Genomic DNA, 19916 nt, shown 5'->3' with positions numbered 1-19916 from the left:
GTCAAGTGAAATAGTTTTCCATTTACATTGCTGCCTTGTTCTGCTTGGTTCTTTTTTCTTTTCTTTTGCAGAAAATTCATAGTTGAACTTCTTTGCATTCCTATGATATTCAACCATTGCTTCCAAACTCTGAGGCCAGAGAAACCCTAGTGGTTCCTCAGAAAGAGGACATACCAGTTAATAGGTTGAGAAAGGTACCTTTAAAAATCCCTACACTAAGCCCAGCCATAAGTCCACTCAGGTCATCCTTTATGACATTCCCTGGTGTGGACCAGGGCAAATGCCAAAAGCCAGGTCACAGGAGCAATCTCCAGACAGAATGAGAGGAAGTGGACCAGGGACCTAGCTTTCTACTAACCTGGCTTGATCAGACGTAAGTGTATAGAGGACCAGATAGGTGTGTGCCCTTCATCACAGTGCTCCTCTCAGAGGAGCTTTTGTAAAGTACTGAGTGGCAGTATTCCCAGTCATTCCCAAATGTGGGATTCATGTCTCTGGTGGTACCTGAGAGGATGATTTTCGCTGACACACGGGTGATAATCTTGATCAACACAGGATCATTACAGCATCCCTCCACCTCCATGGGAAAAGCCATTTGGTATGGAAAATTAGAGGAAGAAAAAGAGAGAAAGAAAAGAGGAAAGATGGTGGGACTCCGTAATTGAAAGGGAACTCCCCCAGTGCCGAGGAAGAGATGTCCAGTCTGAGCCTAACCTGAGAGAGAGAGTTTTTCCCCACAGAGCTTTGTGTGGTGGGAGGACACACAGGGGGTCTCAATAAGGGGAAGCAGAAGTCATTTGGGGACGTGGCCTCATGCGGAAACACCCTGACCTTCCTTCTGGGGGCTCCTCTCCCTCTGGCTAAAGAACTCCGCACTCCATCACATACAGTCTTCACTGAGACCACACAGAGTCAGACAGGTGAGTGTACAAGGTGATAGGCAACGATCAAATCAAACAGAGAGAATGAGGCAATGGAAATGCCAGCCAAGGACTCTTTGATTAAATGGATGCTGGACAGTAGTCAGCTGTGTGGATGAGCAAGCTAATAAAATGGGGAAGGGGGGACTTCCCGGGTGGCGCAGTGGTTAAGAATCCGCCTGCCAATGCAGGGGACACGTGTTCGAACCCTGGTCAGGGAAGATCCCACATGCCGCAGAGCAACTAAGCCCGTGCACCACAACTACTGAGCCTGCGCTCTAGAGCCCACGAGCCACAACTACTGAGCCTGTGTGCCACAACTACTGAAGCCCACGCGGCCTAGAGCCCGTGCTCCGCAACAAGAGAAGCCACCGCAATGAGAAGCCTGTGCATCGCAACAAAAAGTAGCCCCCACTCGCCTCAACTACAGAAAGCCCGCGCTCAGCAACGAAGACCCAACGCTACCAAAAACAAATAAATTTTTTTTTAAATTAGCCAAGAAAAAAACCCCTTTCTGTTTAATTAAACGTCTTCCTAAAGAACATAATAAAAGGCCCAGAAAAGCACTTTGCAACTTTGACCAATATAACTTCAAAAAATCTGATAACAAAATTATTCATCTACATAACATTTATATCAGTCAATTCTGGCAAAGCTCTACCATACTGATGACCTTAATCATTCTTTCTGGAAATACTTAGGCAGCTGGTCCCCTTGTTTAAAAAATTACTCCTCTGTTGTGTGGATAATTCGTATCACAGGAACACCTTCCTTTTCTCTCTATTTCAAAGGAAATATGCCCGTAGCTCATCCAAAAGTAATATAGTGTCGTAAAGGTATAAGATAAATGGAAGTGGGGATAAATATAACAGAAAATATATTAACATAAAGAGTACTTAAAATCCACATGAGAACCCCAAAGAGTACATTTGTGTGACTTCAGGGTTGGGGTAACCATTATAATGAATCTGCCAATGCCTCAACTACTCTTTCCCACACGCTGGGGGCGGGGCAGGGCCCTCCTCCAAGCCACACTGCAGTTGAGATGTTTATATCAGAGTCCAGTCAGGAGACAAAAACCACATCAGTCATTTGAAAGGGGAAAACTGAGATAAAGAACTATTAACTACCAAAAGGTAGTTAGCTTATAAAGAAGTGAAAGAAAGCTCTAAGGAACACAGAAATAGCAGATATGGGGAAAACACACTACCTCTAGGGCTGAGGCAGACCCTGCACCTTTGGCCACTCAGCTTCCCCGCACACCGTTTTATACACAGTTGAACTTCCACGTAACAGCACCACAGCTCTGCCTTCTCACCCATCAAGACAAAGCTAGCCTTGCAAGGGAAGACGTTCTCACCCTTTCCCCCAGACGAGGAGACAGACAGTCCCAGACTTTGGATCCACACTGCTCCTCAAACGCAATCATAATACCTTTGACTCTTCTGTTACCTGAAGACTGTTTTACAAACATAACCTCCAACAACTTGAATAAAAACACAAGGGTAAGAAGAAGAAAGAGGAAGAAAATGGATAATAAATAGAAATCAACACACACACGCACACATACACATGACAAGAAAGAGAAAATATGCAAAGTTATTAAAGTCCTCTTTCTGTAATTGATCACAGGGTAGATCAATATCCATGACTGCCTTCTTCCACTTCTTACTCTCTGTCTTCTCACCCAGAACCACAGGTCAGATTCTCTACCTGGTCGAGTGACCGCAACTTCATTCCCAAAGGTCTGGGTCCTTAACAGTCCTGCTTCCTTTCGTTTGCTGTGGTTTTCCATTAACCTTTACCATTGGACTTGGAAGTACTGAGAGGCAATACATTGATAACCGGCTCCATGCTCATGGTCAAAGCTTTCTACAATTCATCCTGTCCCTGGAAATTCTCTTCTTCATTTACATCTTAATTCGGATAGCAATTCTTTTATTTCCATCTGCTGTTGGCAGAAATGAAAAACCCAGATCCTTCTCCTTAATTCCTTAAATGAACACAACACAAGTTTTTCACAGGTAACAGAAATTTACTGAGGTTTGGAAAAATGGGTGTGTTTTATCTATCTCAGAATATGAAATACATAAAATAAAATACTAGACTTCTTAGAAGTCCATCAGCCACCCATTTCCCTGGAAATTTTTAGATGACCACCTTTTCGGGCTTAATAGTACAGATCCCCCAAAACAGATCTGGGGACCAACCATCAGCCTCTGGGTTCTTCTGCACAAACTCACATTGGATAAAGTAAACACCACTTTATTCTGCAGAGTAATTCGATCTATCACATCCAAACAGTATAAAAACCTCATGAAATATTTTTTATTACCGAAAGAAAAACAACTTCCCATAGTAAAATTCAGGCTACCCCGAAACGCGCCCGGAGTCAGCTTTTATCATCTGCTTCCTGAGCACAAGGCAGGAACTGATGGTTCTCGTAACCACACACCCAGGAGTCTGCCTCCACAGCAACAGGGCAAGACTCCCAGCCATCCAGGACCCACCACAGAGGCCTCTGTCACATGGAGTCTGCAGCTCCATGAAGACCCACAGCGAGGGGTCCAGGACAGTGACGGGCCCTATGGGGACACAGCCTCCGGTTTGCAGGGGAGTAATGGAGACTCAGCCACTGGGGGAGCATTAGCACCTGAGCCTGAGCTGAACCCCTCCCCTGGGAGGCTCACAGGCTCCTCCAGAAAAGAACTGTTATGGGGCACAGGGTGCCCCTCAGACCATCCCTCCTTGGAACAGACGGTCAGGGACACATCTCCTGACCTGATCATGAAGTATGGAAAGACGGTCCCAGAGAAGGAAGCCCGAGGGAAGGAGAAAATGTGGGAGCCATCAGTCATGTTGTAGAACGAGACATCCCCTTCCTTGTGGTCCAGGAACACCCCTACCCTGCGGGGAACCTGTCTGAGGGATAGGTGAGTCAGAGGTTGAGTAAAGGCACAATATTTAGCTTCATACTGCCCCACAACCCAGAACCCCTTTTCTGGTAATTCTACATACCAGCCGTTCCTGTTCACATTTTCCCTACAGACCCCCAGAGCCCACTCGCTTCGGCCTGCATCCCTGATCTCCACCTCCCAGTAACAGCACCCTGACGTGATGCTCTCAAAGCCCAATACGCTGCAGGTGTCTCCTGAGCTCACACTGGTGTCCTTCCAGGCCACAGTCGTGTTTTCATGAGAGACGACAAGGTTTGAATGGGCAGATCCTCGATCCAGAGTGACAAGCCCTGCAGAGAAAGTTGCCTATCATGCAAGGCCCTCCCCTGCCCCATAATAAGAGCACAAAACCACCCCCCAACCTGGACTCTCAGCTGCATGGGGAGAAGGCTAAGCCCCCCGAGATTAGAAACTTGTGACTCAAGTTCACAGCCTTCCAAGCAGGAAAAGGATCCACAAGATAATTTCAGAGTTACACATGTCACAGGGCCCTGAGGACCAGCCTGGACTTCAAAGACTGAAAAATATCTATTTAGCATCCAATATCAGCCACACCCACCGGCCCCACCTATGTGACTATCAGCACCACGACGCCCCACCACCATTGATGGTGCCGGCATCTACATCACCACTGAGAACTGAAGGAGAGGCCACGGGGGCAGCAGTAGGAACATCCAGAAAGAACACGAAGTCACTCACAGGCCTGGAACTTCTCCTTCCGCCAATCTACAAGAGAACCACACGTTTCATATCAGGGGTTTGCAGAGACTGTACATATCAGGGTCAGTGCTTAGTCTTCTGAAACATACTGATGTGAGAGTTATAGAGGAAAATGTTTTGGAAACTTTCAACTGATGCATGTATTTCTTTTCTCTCTCTCTCTCTCTCTCTCTCACACACACACACACACAGAACCATCATGCTTCAGCCTCCCTTGAAGGCTAAGCCATAGACCTTAATACTGAGGGATTCAGAGGCTTGATATCAGTTTGAACATAAAGGTCACTGCCCAGATTTCACTATAAAATAAAGCTTTCTCAAGTCCCTAGCCACTCATCCATCCTGAAAACTAGGTTTCTGGAGAAAGAACTGGGGATATCAAAATTTCCAAGGCTTCCATGTAATTATCAAGAATTAATTGAGGGGCTTCCCTGGTGGCACAGTGGTTAAGAATCCTCCTGCCAATGAAGGGGACACAGGTTCGAGCCCTGGTCCGGGAAGATCCCACATGCCACGGAGCAACTAAGCCCGTGCACCACAACTACTGAGCCTGTGCTCTAGAACCCACGAGTCACAACTACTGAGCCCATGTTCCACAGCTAACAAAGCCCGCGCACCTACAGCCTGTGCTCTGCAAGAAGAGAAGGCACTGCAATGAGAAGCCCGCACACAGAAAGGAAGAGTAGCACCTGCTCGCTGCAACAAAAGCCTGCACACAGAGACGAAAAACCAACACAGCCAAAAATAAATTAATTAATTTTTAAAAAAAGAGTTAACTGAGCTACAGTAGAAACTAACACAACATTGTAAAACAACTATACCCCAATAAAAATTAAAACAACAAAGCTTATGACATGGAATGTCAAGTTTCCCTCTAGAATGTTGTACTTAATTATTTCCTTTCGTCAGTTATAAAACTGCCTTTTCATCCCATCTTTTGATAGGTAGTGAAGATATATGTTTGTTCATGTGTTTATTGATTTGGAATTTCTTCTTTTATGAATTGTATGTTTGTGCCAGTTCCAGTGTGGGGGGGTAATTTTATACTGACTTACACTAGGTCTTTCTCTATTTAGCATTTTAAGCCTTTGTATATCACATCCAGGGCAAGTATTCTTCCTTTTTGCCGTTTTAGTTTGTTTGTATTTTGTTGTTGTATTATGGTGTTTTGATGAGGGAAGTATTTTATTTTTATGAAGTAAAATATGGCATAATTTTTAAAAAAAAAAAGGGTTAATTGAGCCGAACATGCAGGTTACCGCCAAGCCAGCGGTAGAGAGAATACAACTTGGCTTAACTGAACTCAAAGGCTGACTGTAAACCATGAGTGGAGAGAATTCGGGATACGGCATCAGAGAAATCTTGCCCAGTTAGGAGGCAACGGAAAGGTTTCCAGGAAGGGAGACAGGTGTTCAAAGTGAGGAAGACATACATTCAGTAAGAGGAAAGACACTAATGAATTCTCTTCCCCCTTTTCACAGGGTTAGTGAAGCAAAAACATCCCTATATGTGAGGGAGAACCTAAAATACTGGATCTAGTCATCTGCTTCCCCCTATAGTTACCCAGAGAGGTTGTAAGCTTCCAGGAGAACCTCAGTGAGAGGCCCCCAAAGATGTCCATGTTCTAAACCCCCAAATGTGTAAATATCTTGTGGTAAAGGGAACTTTATGGATGTATTAAGAACCTTGGGATGGGGTCAAGGGTAGGCGGGAAACAACAGTGCCTAAACAGCTAGACAGGACCTGCCGCTCCTCAGCTGACCCCAGACCAAGGATCTTAAGGACCAGGTCAGGCTAGTCCCTCCAGGGTGATGGCCTGATATGACCAAGGGAGAGCAGAGGGACCCCTTTCTCCACTGACCCAAGGCCACATAATCTCTTCTAACCTCCATACTCCCTTTTGGGAAGAAGAAAGGAAGCTCGCCACCAACTAAAGCAGAGCCTGTATGAGTCATGGGACCCTGAAATGTCTGCACAGGGAGAGCTGTTGCCTCAAACAGGGTGAAGACTCGGGAACAAGATTAGAACATTTGTAGAAGTAAGTAAATGACATTTCCGTGCACATTTGGGGTGCATATTTGTGACCACCATCCCCACGTAATACAGGTTCATGCAGAAATTGGCATTTCCGTCTCTGTTGATTTGGTTGATGGAAATAAGATCACAAAAACTGGCCTGACCCATGTGACCCTTTGAGAAAAAAAATGAACTTTAATTTACTTGTTCTTCACCAAGACACTAGTTGACACCCAGCTAGAAATTTCTGTATCACAAGTGATCGAGATTAACAAGAAGAAGGGGAAGGAGGGGAAAAGAGAGTTGGCATTTAATTGTGAGACTCCACAATGTATCGAGTGTGATGCTATTCTTCACTTAATTTCCACAGCAAATCATTAAATTACAAATTGTTTTTCCAATTTTATGAATAAAAAGAGATCAAACATTTGTCCACCTCACACTATGAACCTGTCAATATGAAAATGTTGATTCTAGTGTAATGGGATTTGTCCTTACAAAATAGAAGGGTATACAAGATATACATTAAAACACATGCTCTTCAATCTAGCAGGTAAGGGGGAGATGGTAAAAGAGGACTATCTGATCCTCATGTTTAACATATAAATCCCAGGGAGAATCGGTAAGAATCCCTAAGACGACATCCTCACTCCTCATGCTTTTTTCACCCCTTGGTTTACCCCTCTCTGTCTCTCACGATCTATATTCCTGACTGTAAACAAAAACATTCCAAGCAGGGAAAGGGCATGTTACACAGGCTTTGAGGGTATAGATCTTTAACTCACCCCAAAGCTAAAGGGTCCTTGGGACAACCTTACATTGCACTAGGATGTCCCATACCACACTCCTGCCCTGACCACTACGGGAAGGTTGAGATGGTCTCGTTATCAGAGGCCAACTCAATTCGAGGGTTACCTCAAAATGGCTTAAAAATAAACGTGTCTTGACTGAAATTTCTCAAAGTGGTATCAAGGAGTTGATTACACTTCATGCACCCCAATAACTTGCACAACCTCTGTGTGCCCCCCAACTCAAACCACCATGGTTGTGCCTTGTAGTCTCTCTTCCACCACTACAAGCAACCCCAATCTCTATAAGACAAATCTCAGACACACTACTTCCTCCTCATCTCCTCCTCTCTTCCTCCTCCTGGTCTTGTCTTCCTTGATTTGCTCCACACCCTTTCTCTGGGAAACAATTGTGACTCCTCTATGTTTCTTCACACATTGCCCCTAATAAACCTAACCAGGATTGAGCCTATCAGCAAACACAGAGTTCTCCGAAAAGGAGATAATGGTTGTTACATTTTTGTTCCTATTACACAAACATATACACAGGATTTTTCATATAATTTCAGATCTTTCACAGACCCTCACCCCAGGAGTCCATCAACATCCCAGAAGTTCTGGACCCCAGATCCAGAACACCTGCTCTAGAGCAACTAATTCCTCAGCAACCAAGGAGGCTTGGAGGAAGAAACTGAGTCTGGACAGGGAGTCAGAGCACGAGGAAGCAGAGAGAAGACCAATATCCCAGAGGACCAGGAAGAAGCAGGAAAACCAAAGCTAGAGCCGAAAGGGGTAGGAGTTTTGGAGCAAGAGGGATCAAGAACCACGGGCCCCCTTGGGAAGGCCTGAGTCCTAAGCAGGCAAGCATGACTTCTGAAATCTTCCAGAGCTGAGCGATCCCTGATCCACACAGTCATTCCCTGCTGCCGTCCCTCCTCACAACTGACCCCTCCATGGTCACTGCACCAGTGAGCAGTTCCAGTTGGGCCAGGTGTTTGGGGAGGGCGTGGCTAACCCTGACAGTGCGCTGCAGTAGAGGACAGGCCGGAATGGAGGCAGATCTGTGTTCCAAGGAGGAGTCCCTGCGGTCTCTGGATGGAGGTTACAAAAGTGACACGGAGACCAGGGACACCAAGCCCACCCTCATGAGTCCCCTGATGGAGAAGAGGGCAGAGTCCAGGTTGGGGAAGGGAGGCTGCAGGAACTCAGAGCCACTTACCTGCATACAGCTGGGCCTTCCTCCAGGCTGAAAGGGAACACACCCCGGTGAGACCTCAGCCAGAACAAGCCTACGCGCTGTGAATCCACTGGCCCGTGCCTCCCCTCTGCTCTGCCGGTGAGACTAACTACAGTCGTGGAGAGGCTGGAGAGGAGGTGACCCCCTGCTATGTGCAGACAGCGGATGTTGTGGGAATTTCCCTGGACCACAGGTCAGGAGCCCTGCATTACAGGCTGACTTACACCACTGTCCCGCTGCTGCTGTGTGATGTTTGGCAAGTCACTTAGCTGTTCTGTGCCTCAAAAACCTCAAAAATTCTTATTCTACTTACGTTGACTTTTGCCGCTAAGGATCAAACCTTCTACTATGTGTGAAAACATTTTAGGGAATACAATATAAATTATTCTGTAATTTTAAGAAAGCATCATCATATTCAGTTTTTTTCTGGCAAAGATATATTTGGGAAATAACTTGAAATGGGAACTATGTAAGGACAGGAATGTGAGATGAGTTCTGGGATAAAAGTGGTTAATCTTTCTCAGATGAAATATTTCTAGAGATAAACATCACTATTCTGGGGCATTGACAGCCCTTCCCATCACATTCCCATGCATGGTCAGCCCAGCTATGCCCCCATAACTTTTTGATCATCACCCAAAGAAACTAGAGGGAACAGACCCTCTTTGCATGCTGTTTTGGGGTGGAGACAGGAGGTCACACTCCTAAACTGAATCACCCCGCTGATTTGGATAGCTCCTTTAATGCAATCTCAGAACACATGACTTTTGCTTCCAGGTACTGTCTGAAAACCAGGGGCATTCAAGGCTAGAAAACTATCAATATAGTGGGTCAGTCACGGCTGGAATAAGACCCAGGGTGCATGATGGACCCTGGGGTCACCGTCACACCCAGGCTCCCAAGCACTAGGTGGGAATCAGCGGCCCAGATCTGGGAGAGCCTTTGCAGCTGGGTTCTGCCTCCCAGCAGCCTTCACTTCCGCCCCAGGGAGGGTGTCCACACGGCTGTGTCTGGACAGAAGCAAGGAGAGGGACGCCTTGTCACAGGAGGACAGGAAACCCAAGGACATCAGGAGAGTCACTCACCAGCCAGGTAAGCGGACTTCCTCCAGTCTGAAAGGCAACACACAGGAAGCAGGTGAACTAAGAACCAGACTGTCTCCTACGAAGGGCATGCAGAGAGCTCAGGGGGAAAAGCAGAACTTACCGAGTTCTGCCTGGAGTTCATCTGAAAGAGAGTGCAGAAGAAGCATGAGCTGCCATCCCTAAGAAAAAGAGTCCACAAAATACCACCTCTCTGTGTGTAACCTGGAGGAGCTTCCAACCCCAGACCCATCGGGGCCTCCCTGGCTCCAGCCATCCACCCTGGGTCTCCCCAGCCACCGGCCCTGGGCCCGGATTTCCCCGGAGCCCTGGACTCAGGCAGGCCCTGCGGTCGGTCATCCATCTCAGCGCGGCTGCCGTGCTCTCCAGCCCTGGCCACTGTCCTGCCTTACCTGCGTCCTTCAGCACCTCCTCCTTTGCCCGCCGGTGCTGCTCCTTCACCAGGCGCAGACTCTCCTTTGCTCGCATCGCCAGCAACTTCATGGAATGTTCCCTCTTGGTGTAACATCCAGCCCCAAGCAGCAGGACCATCAGCACAGACAGGCTCACTGAGAAAGCCAGCTTCCAGGGAGAGGCCTGGGGGAAGAAGGGCTCTGCGGCCCGGCCAGAGACCCCGTCAGGGCCACCACCCGGGACACCCAAGCCCAGCACACTCAGGAGCGCCCGGCCCGCTCCCCCAGCCCTGCGGGGACCAGCGAGCAGCGTTGACCTGGGATGAAGATGGCCATGGCCTTCTCCTGGCCCAGGACAGTGTTGAGGACGGAGCAGGTCACGTTCCCTGCAGAGCTGTCTCTCACCACCAGAGCCACCTCCACGCCGAACAGCCCTTCAGCGTCCTGGGTGTGCGTCTCGGAGAACGCCAGGGACTTCTCTCCGCTGAGGTCTCTCCACCGCACCTGGGGCTTCGGGAACCACCCTGAGGACGTGCACACCACACGGACCCCATCCTCCTCGGGCCCTGTGATGCGCACCTGAGGGGCAGAGCCCACACCTGCGGGAGGCAAGATGTAGAGCCCAGGGGGGCCGCCTGGGTCCTGGGGGCCCCAGCAGTGCCTACGTGTGCACAACTCCAGTGGGAGCCCTTCGCCTTGCATTCTGGGGCTCTGGAGGAGGCTGTCCCCTGCAGGGAGAAAGGCAGCCGCCCTGCCACGGGGAACACAAGGAAAGAGTGTGGGGACCTCCGGGGGCTCAGAGGGCTGGGGCTCTTCTCCCCAGTCATGCAGGTGCAAGGGCTGACGCCCAGTGGAAACAGGAGGAATGTGGTCCCAGGTCCCATCCTTATCCTCGACTCTCCTCACCTCACACACTCTCCCAGGGCACCGGCTTCCACACCCACTGCCTCTCTTTGAAAGTCACCACCAAAATTAGATCAGATGACAACCCTAGCCCCTGAACTCGCCTCCCGTATATCCACATCCAGCGGGTTATTTCCGCCAGGATTCCTCACATACATTTCAAACTTAAAATTCCAGAACTGAATACGTGATTTTGCCCCATCTGTGATAGATGGATTGTAAAAAGATTCCCAAATCTTCACTCCCTCTTTATATCCAGCTGGCCCTCGGCCACACACTTTTTGATGCCTTCACACTCTGCCTCTGGGCCGGGTCAGGTGACTCAACTAGCCAGTGAGAGACTAGGCCATGTGACTCAAGCAGAGGTTGTAACATCCTTGTGCCATTGGGCTACCCTCTGCCACAGGGAGGACATGTTTGGTCTGGTGCAGCCTTTCCAGCTGAAGCTTTCCTAGATCAACCAATACCCAGCTGAACAAACCCAGCAAAGGTCCTTATGGTGACCTCCTCAGCTGACTGTAAGGACAAATAAGAATTAAAATTAAGAGGCGTCATTCTCCGCGTTGAAAATAAAGGAAGAGATTCCTCTCCCATCCTTTTCCTTAGAACACTTGCTTTAGAAAACCTGTCATTGTAGGTAGTTTCTCCCTACTTCCTTTTTTTTTTTCTTTTTTAAATTTTTTGGCCACACTCCACACGGCATGTGGGATCCTAGTTCACCAACCCAGGATCGAACCTGCAGCCCCTCCACTGGAAGGGTGGAGTTCTAACCTCTGGACCGCCAGGGAAGTCCCCCCCTCCACTTTGAAATGTATATAAATCCTTTTTGAAAACTAGATAGGCCTCTTGCCAGCTTTGGGACCCACGAATGCCTTTCTCTAGGACCTGGGAGCCATCTCTTTGAAATATAAATGTTAAGGGAGATAGCACCCAACTTTTCCCTTCCCTGTGGAAGGGTAGGAGCCTAACTTCAGTGGACACTGAACTCCAAGCTGTAAAACCACCTTCTGTCATAAAGGCATAAGAAATTGTTTTTCCTCTGGATAAAGCCAATTAGCTAACATAGATAGTCACCTCAATTACCAGGAAAATTTAGGGTGAACTATGTGACAGATGGTGCTATCAAGTCCTCTGACCTGAGGATTAGTTAGTGTTTACCTTGAAAACATGTATGTAATGGGATGTATCTGCTTGACTTGATAAAAGGGGGAGCTTTCTCTCTGTCTTTGCGATCTCTTAGTAGATTGCCTGTGATGTGTATCAGACTCTGGTTTAATGCCCATTCAGTAATAAAACTGTATTCTTTCTCTACTAACTTTGTGAGGACGATTTCTGCTTTGGGAGATTTTGTTTTTAATTGTATTTCCCCAACATCACCAAAGGTGTATAAATAATCCCAAGTAAGATTAGTCAAATACAGTCCAGATTAGCTGTACTCCTTTCATGCCTGAATTACATAAATGGTTATTGTTATATGCCACTGTGATTTTTGTGGCTGTTTGTTACACAGCATTATCATGGCAACAGATAACACATCTAAAACAAAGAATGTTGCCCACCACGCAATTCTACAAGGATCAAGTCATTAGCACTGTAGCCACTCACTGACAGTACACCCCAAAAGGAATTCAGGACAAAAAAATAGGCTAAGGCACTCTGTGCTTTGGAAAAACAGGTCCCTTAGATAGTTAGAGATATCTCAGGGAAAAAAAATTTAATGAACCCAGGTTCTTGCATCTTCTCACACATAGAAAAGCACTAAAATCATTAACTGAGGTGTCTGATCCTCGTGATTAGCAGTAAACGTTCACCGAGATGTATGCTTGTCTGCACATATTTCATAGCCAAAATCCTGTATAAACTGGCTTCTCCTCCTACCTCTTTGGAGCAGTTTCTCAGAGCTACTGAGAGACTGTTTCCCGGATTATATAGCCCTCAGTAAGACCCTGAATAAAACTCAGCTCACAGCTCTTAGGTTGTGTGTGTTTCTTCAGTCGACACACAAAATTTTCAATATTCCTACCACTAAACAACAAACAGCCAAGGCAAAACCCTGGGAGCTTCTGCAGTCCCCTCTTCCCCTCCAAACTGTGTCCCCAAATCCACTCACTCAGTTGGGTCGGCTTTCTAAACCTCACTGATGTCTGATCCCCCGCTCCCTCTATGTGATCCCATTGCCTCTATGTGAGGTCATACTCTTGACCTCGTCACTGCATCCATGCCTCCAGCCTGGCTCACCTTTCATCCATCCTCCTCACAGCTGACAAAGGGAACGTTCCAGGCACTGCTCTGTTTAAAATTTCCTCAGCAATCCATCAACACCCCATAGCACAGCATGCAAACTCTTCTATGATCTGGAATTTGCCTTCCCCCCCAGACTCCTCTCCTCTTCCCCCCAATTTCCACTACCTATGCCCCTCAGGGACCACACACTCCAGCCCCAAGGACCCTTTGATTAACTGCTAGTAACTGCGATCACCATGCTCTCTGTGGCCCCTGCCTTCTCATGTTCCAGTCCATCAGCATCAAGGGCTTTTTGGAGCCTGGTCTGGTGAACTCAAGTGCCTGCTCAAGTGTGTATTACCTATGAACTCCTCCTGATCGCCCCAGAGAGCATTAGCCAACCCCTTCTCTGTGCCCCTCGGCCAGGAACATCTCTTCGTTCCATTATCGTCACCTCTTACCACCCTCCCGTTCACTCATCTTATCAACCATGAGGGCCGGTTTGTGTGCTCAGAACACACCAGCCACACTCCCACCTCAGGGTTTCACGCTGGGTGTTTCCTCTGCTGGGAACTCTGGTCCCACAGATATCCACATGGCTAAATTCCTACTTCCTTTGAGCTTCTGCTCAAATTGTCTAAAAAGCCCAGCCTGAGGCCCCATGCAACACTGAAGCCCTCCTCACCCCTGGTCCCCTTCCACTTTTTTCCTGGCCTCTCATCCTAAATACTTACCACTTCCTAACATCCTCTATAACCTTTTTATCTAGTATTTATGGATTGCCTCTAGAATATAAACTCCACAGAGCAGGGAACATTGTTTGGTTCACTGATGTATCCCAGGTGCCCAAAATAGGATGTGGCACAGAGTAGGCTTTCGATATATTTGTACTGAATAATGGAATGAGTGGATGAGCCTCCTGTTATCTGTAAAATGAGGGACCGATTTACATGGTCCCTGAAGTTCCTCCCAACTCCAATATTCCAGGATCAAAAACATAACTCAAGTCACCAACCTGCCACCTTCAGCTCCAAACTCGCCTCTTCGTAGAAGCCTCCCTTTCTGAAGAAGCAGGTGTACAGCCCATTGTCTGAGACCTGGACCTTCTGGATGCGTACGGCAGCCTCCCCCTGGGCAAGGAAGTCCCTCACCAGCGAGGTCCGCCCTACGTAACGAGCAATCTGCTCCTCATTCCACTCGACTCGGTTTTGATAGATGAACACGGCTTCTGAAAACTTGGAGCGGAACCACCTCAGCTCCATGTCTTCTGCACTTATGGGTGGGGACACACGACAGGGCAGCACGGTGTCTCCGCCCAGCACTGCCACAATGGGATCCGAGGGGCCAGTCACGAAGAACCCCTCTGTGGACACAGACATAGGAGTGAGAAAGACAGAGGGACACAGAGTGAGGGCAGGAAACACACACAGTCTGGTGGGAAGGCCCGGGCAGGCTGGGGACAGGTGTTGGATAACATGAGCCATCATGACCTGAGGGACTGAGCTGTGATGATTCTGAATCTCCGCAAGACATTCTGGCCACAATTTTATGACCCAGAAGTGATGTCACAGAGAATCCTTCATCCATCTGTACTGCTGTTTTCACACTCTTTCATGGAAAACTCCAAGTCAGTGGTTGGCAACCTTCAGCATGCAGCAAAATCAGCAAGAGGGCTTATAAAACACACAGTGCTGCCCCCTCACCCCCGCCCTGAGCTTCTGATTCAGTAGGTCTGGGGTGGGCCCAAGGATCTGCATTTCTAAAGAATTCCCCGAGATTCTAATATTGATGTTCCAGGGACATCACTTTGAGAACCATAGCTCTATCCTGGCCCCTCTTGGACAGGACTGAACCCTGACCAAAGAGAATACCTGTGGCCTAGGACAGAACTCCTTGATCACTCAGCCGCACCCAGAAACATCCCCACTGCCACCCCTAACTTTATTATTTGTGCTCATGACTTTCTCCTCAGCTGAACTACAAGTGCACTGAAAACTAGACGCAAATGCTATTTTCATTAAAAACCTGCCTTTACTCTCGTCGCCCACAGGAGCCCATATTCATCCCACCGATATCTTCTCAGAGCCATGGGCCTTCTGAGGCCTCGTGGATGGGCCACGGCATGACCCTTCTGCAGCACAGCCCCGCTGGATCTCCAAAGAACGACTTCTCACTCCTGAGCTGCCCAGACTTGGTCTGAGTCACCATCGTCTCTCACCTGGAGGATGGCAGTAGACTCCCTCCCTGTGTCTTCCTCTCCCCACTCCCACGTCTGCGGCTCTTCAACCTGGAAACCATGGCCTTACTCTGCTCAAAGCCTTGCCATGGCTTCTCGTCCCCCCAGTGGACCACAGGCCGGGTGGGGATGACGCCCAGGGCCTCTCTGACCCCAACTCCTGCTTCTCTCCCTCTCGCTCACTCTGCTCCAGCCAACACTGCCTCCACAGTCCCTTGAACATCCCAGGCACACAGGCAGCTTTGCACTGGCTGTTCTCTCCTGCAGAAACCATCCTTCCAAGGGACCCCTCACAGGCTCACACCCTCCTCCAGGTCTTTGCTCTCATCTCCTTGTCTTCACTGACCACCTCACTGAACACGCTGCTGCCCGCTACCCACCTCCACACCCCTGACACCCCCCCACCCCTGCACACTGCTTCACTGCCCCCCTCTTCTCATCTCTTCTTTTTTTGGTTTATTTTTGGCTGCGTTGGGTCTTTGTTGCTGAGCACGGGCTTTCTCTAGTTGCAGCAAGCGGGGCTACTCTTCATTGATGTGCACGGGCTTCTCACTGCGTTGGCTTCTCTTGCTGCGGAGCACAGGCTCTAGGTGCACTGGCTTCAGTAGTTGTGACTCGCGGGCTCTAGAGCACAGGCTCAGTAGTTGTGGTGCACGGGCCTAGTTGCTCCGCGGCATGTGGGATCTTCCCGGACCAGGGATCAAACCCGAGTCCCCTGCATTGGCAGGCAGGTTCTTAACCACTGTGTCACCGGGGAAGTCCTCTTCTCATCTCTTTTAACAAACTGTCTAGTAGAGCTGTTTCTTGCATTTATTATTCATGGCCTCCTGCTAGAGTGTAAGCTCTAAAAAGACAGGGATTCTCTCTGTTTTATTCAAGTATAGCACCTAACACGTAGTCGACACCTTATAAATATATGTAGAATGAAATGAATTAATGGATGAATAAGAACTTCAATACCAATAAATCTGGGAAACAAAAGTTAAATGGAAAAGTATGGTCATAATTTTGACAGTTGATGTTTTAAAACATCATAAGTTCATAACTGAATGACTGTCAAGGTCCCTTACCCTTATTATATGGTTTAGAGACTCTTGTTAAATATTTAATAACAATTACTGGTTGGGGAAGCATCATGATTTTTCTAGACAAGGGATTCCTCAAATAGCAACCAACTCCTGATGGTTGGTGGAGTTGAACCAGCCCAGCTCCCAGGGATCCACTCACCCAAGAGGACACAGGATGAGGGGTGGGGTACACTCACCTGCGGACCCCCCAGTGGGCAGCTGGATGAGGAGGAGCAGGGAGGTGAGGTGGCAGAGCACACAGCAGCTGGAGAAATCCTCCATCTCCTCAGAGCTGGAGAGACAGGGCAGGAGGCAGGGCCAGCCCGGAGCTCTGGGGGCCCAGAGGGGAGGCAGGGCTCAGGGCCAGCAACAGTCCCCCCAGGAGCACAGCCCCCCTACCGGATCACTATGCTGGTGAGGTGATGGCCTCCCACAGCCTTGACACCAAGAAAGCCCTGGGTCTGGAGCTTCCCACCCCTGTAGCAGGCCTCTGTGGGGCTAGACAACCACTAGGTTTGCTTGGGAAAAACACAGTCCTCCCCTTCCCACCCCAATGGCACCTGCAGCACAACCCACTCTGCCCAGAAAACCAGGTGTTTCCTTTCTCAGCACCAGGGGCCCCGTGGTGGAAATGTCCTCCATCTCCCCATTATTCACAACCGCCGGTGATGCCCCGGGACAGAGACCCATGCTCGGGCCCCTCAGCACGAAGCACAGGCCAGCTCCCACTTGTTGTCCTTCTGTGGCCCCCAGAGTGACCAGGAATCACTGAGAAGCCTCAGAGACAAACTACGCCCTCCTCAAGGAGACTGTGGGGCCATCACAGGTACCCTGTGCTGCCTTTGCTGCTTGTTTAGTTGACCTGAACTTCAATCCCACCCAGCCCTTTCCTGAGAGGGACCAAGGACATGGCCGTGCACCCAGGTGCCCAGTCAATCCCCACTGACAGCTTAATCCTCAACCTCGCTGTCTTTGAAGAAGATTTCTGCATTGGGGTAGAAGATCCCAGTGGAAACAGAGCAGCCGAGGAGATAAATGAGTCCTGGTCAGAGAAATGACTTAGTGTTCAGGGTGGGGGACGAGGCAGCTTAGGGTCCTGGGAAGGACAGATTCTTGGGGCTGACTGCTGAGTCCCTGAAAGCTGGGGCACTGTCTGTGTGACGACCTTAACCAAGTTTCTCAACCTTCTCTGCCTGTTTCCTCGTCTACAAAATGTGCATGTTAACAGCATCTAGATCCCAGAGTTTTAATGAGAATCACATGAATTTATATTTCTCGAGTCACTACATGTAATTAGAACAGGGCCTATTACTAGTAAGTGCTAGAGACACAACATTAAAGTGAATGAAGGAAGGCACACCCCTCACCGCAGTTGTCCTGGGTCTTCCTAGAACCACACGGTCCTCCAGCGCCGCCCACCCCTGCCCCCAGCCCCACCTCCTGCTCATCCGCCTCCTCACCGCCAGCTGCAACCTGCTTTCTCTTCCTGGCCCACAAGTGTCTTCAAAACCAACCTACCTGCTTTGAAAGGCTGGGGCTTCTGAAGCGTCTCTAAACTCGGCAGCGTGAGAAGGTTCAGGGACCCCAGCAGACCCCAAATCTGCCCTCAAAATTTGCACCTGAAGTTAGTCACTCTGGGCCCCAAACCCTAATTCCAGATCCAAATCTGAGTTCCTCACGTCTGAGGGGCAGGCGGCTCCCAGGAGAGTGGAGAAGCAGCAGAGCCTGGCACAGGGGTGTCTGCAGAGACCAGACCATGGGGACCCCGCTGAAACGATCCCAGACAGCTGAGTCCACCTTTCTCTGGTTCCTTCCACTATTTGAAAGTGAAACTTGGAAAAAGCAATCCCAGCAGACTCTGCCCTGTCCTCTGGACAGTCACCCAGTGATCAAGAAGGAAACAGCAGGATCAGAGCAGCAAAAGAGAGTAGATACAAGTAAGCTGAAAGCACCCTGAGGGGGACAGATAGACTCACAGGCTCGATAACCATACTTTGGACAAGTGCTGCCCTCCAGGTTGGCTCCTAACCTCGGGAGCGGGGACCCTGTGTGTGGCACAGCCAGGACTGCTCGCGGGCCCCCCGCCTGGCCTGTCTGCACCAGGGGCTCGCTGCGGAGACCATCAGCGTCAGCGGGTAACCCGCCCCGGAACACAGCCCCCAGTGTGGCTGTTTCCTCTTCTTCCCCAACAGATGGCCCAGGAGCGCCCCACAACCTGGCAACCCAGGGCTTAACCCCAGGCCTCAGGAGCTTCCAGGGCCAGCTCCGGGACCCTGGCCCTGCCCATGCTGAATGGACAGTGCCCTAAGGCTTGCTAAGGTTTTATATCACCCGTGGCCTGGGTACAGCCATTCAGACCCCCTCCCCGACAGGCTGCAGTGAACACCAGGAAAGGCCGGTCTCCAAAGAAAAACCAGGGAGACTGGCTCTTCCTCTCCTGCCCCTCTCTTACCTGCAGTTTCCTTACTTAGTAAAGGGCACCTGTGTTCACCCAGTTTTCTCTGCCAGAAACTTGAGAGGAATTCTTCATATCCCACTCTCCCACCCAGTCTACTTCCAAAAAGTTCAAGATTTTTCACAAATTCACATCAACGGCCAGCACCGACTTCCAAGCCACCCTCATTTCTCAGCTGGCTCAAGCAGTGGTCTCCTCATGGGTCTCCCCACCCCACCTCCAGCCTCACCTCCTCCAGTTCATTTGCCTTCCAAGGTCATGATCCTCTCACATCGTCTTTTGTCAACTCTCTGGCTCACCCCTCAAGGGACCTCCCTGCTTAACCTCTCCTCTGTGGCTCCCAGGCCTCCAACGTCCTCCCTGACCTCATCCCGTGGTTCTCCCAGGTGCTCCCTCACTGGCCTCAGGTGAGATCCTCCAGTTCCCCGAGCCTTCCCAGCCGAGGAAATCCTCACCAGCCACTGGATGCTCCTGCCCTCCCCCTCCTCCCCCAAACTCCTCACTGCCCAGCTCTCACCTAAAATGACCTTGCTCAGGGGACCCTTTGCTGACTTCCTGATCCCCATTATGTGCCCCATACACATGCTTCTGGGGTTTTGGTGGCACCCTGTCTCCTCCACAGCCCTGACCTGTGCTCAGGTGAGGAATGTCTGGGGAATCCAGGAGAGGAGCCACTGTGTGTCCTGTTCACCTGTCCAGCACGTAGTAAACACTCAATAAACATTACTTGAGCTCATTTTCAGGAGTCTCTTCAGCAGCACAGGGGCTACTCAGCCTCGCCCACTTTCGGAAAACATTTTAGTCCACAGAAACACAAAGACTGTTAACCCTGAAAGTCAGCCCCTGGGCAGATGCAAGAGCCACACCATCTGCCCCTCTTTTTTCTTATCTACCCCAGA

General features: G+C 49.4%; 1 protein-coding gene across 1 annotated transcript; it reads right to left on the bottom strand.

Moving 5' to 3' along the window:
- Window positions 1-3505: 3505 nt before the first annotated feature.
- Window positions 3506-18441, bottom strand: LOC309637343 (butyrophilin subfamily 1 member A1-like; the record flags this gene model as incomplete). Its single annotated transcript, XM_082411752.1, has 10 exons — window positions 18081-18441; window positions 16760-16893; window positions 14275-14622; window positions 10451-10732; window positions 10134-10334; window positions 9845-9865; window positions 9724-9750; window positions 8621-8647; window positions 4577-4603; window positions 3506-4167 (listed from the first exon to the last, which is right to left on the bottom strand). Exons 2-10 carry the CDS (start codon window positions 16842-16844, stop codon window positions 3506-3508), a joined length of 1680 nt encoding a protein of 559 aa, XP_082267878.1. The 5' UTR covers window positions 16845-16893; window positions 18081-18441.
- Window positions 18442-19916: the final 1475 nt, after the last annotated feature.

The sequence above is a fragment of the Balaenoptera physalus genome, assembly GCF_965194825.1.
Source record: "Balaenoptera physalus genome assembly, chromosome: 11".
Classification (NCBI taxonomy): domain Eukaryota; kingdom Metazoa; phylum Chordata; class Mammalia; order Artiodactyla; family Balaenopteridae; genus Balaenoptera; species Balaenoptera physalus.
This window is presented reverse-complemented; position numbering and strand designations above follow the sequence as displayed.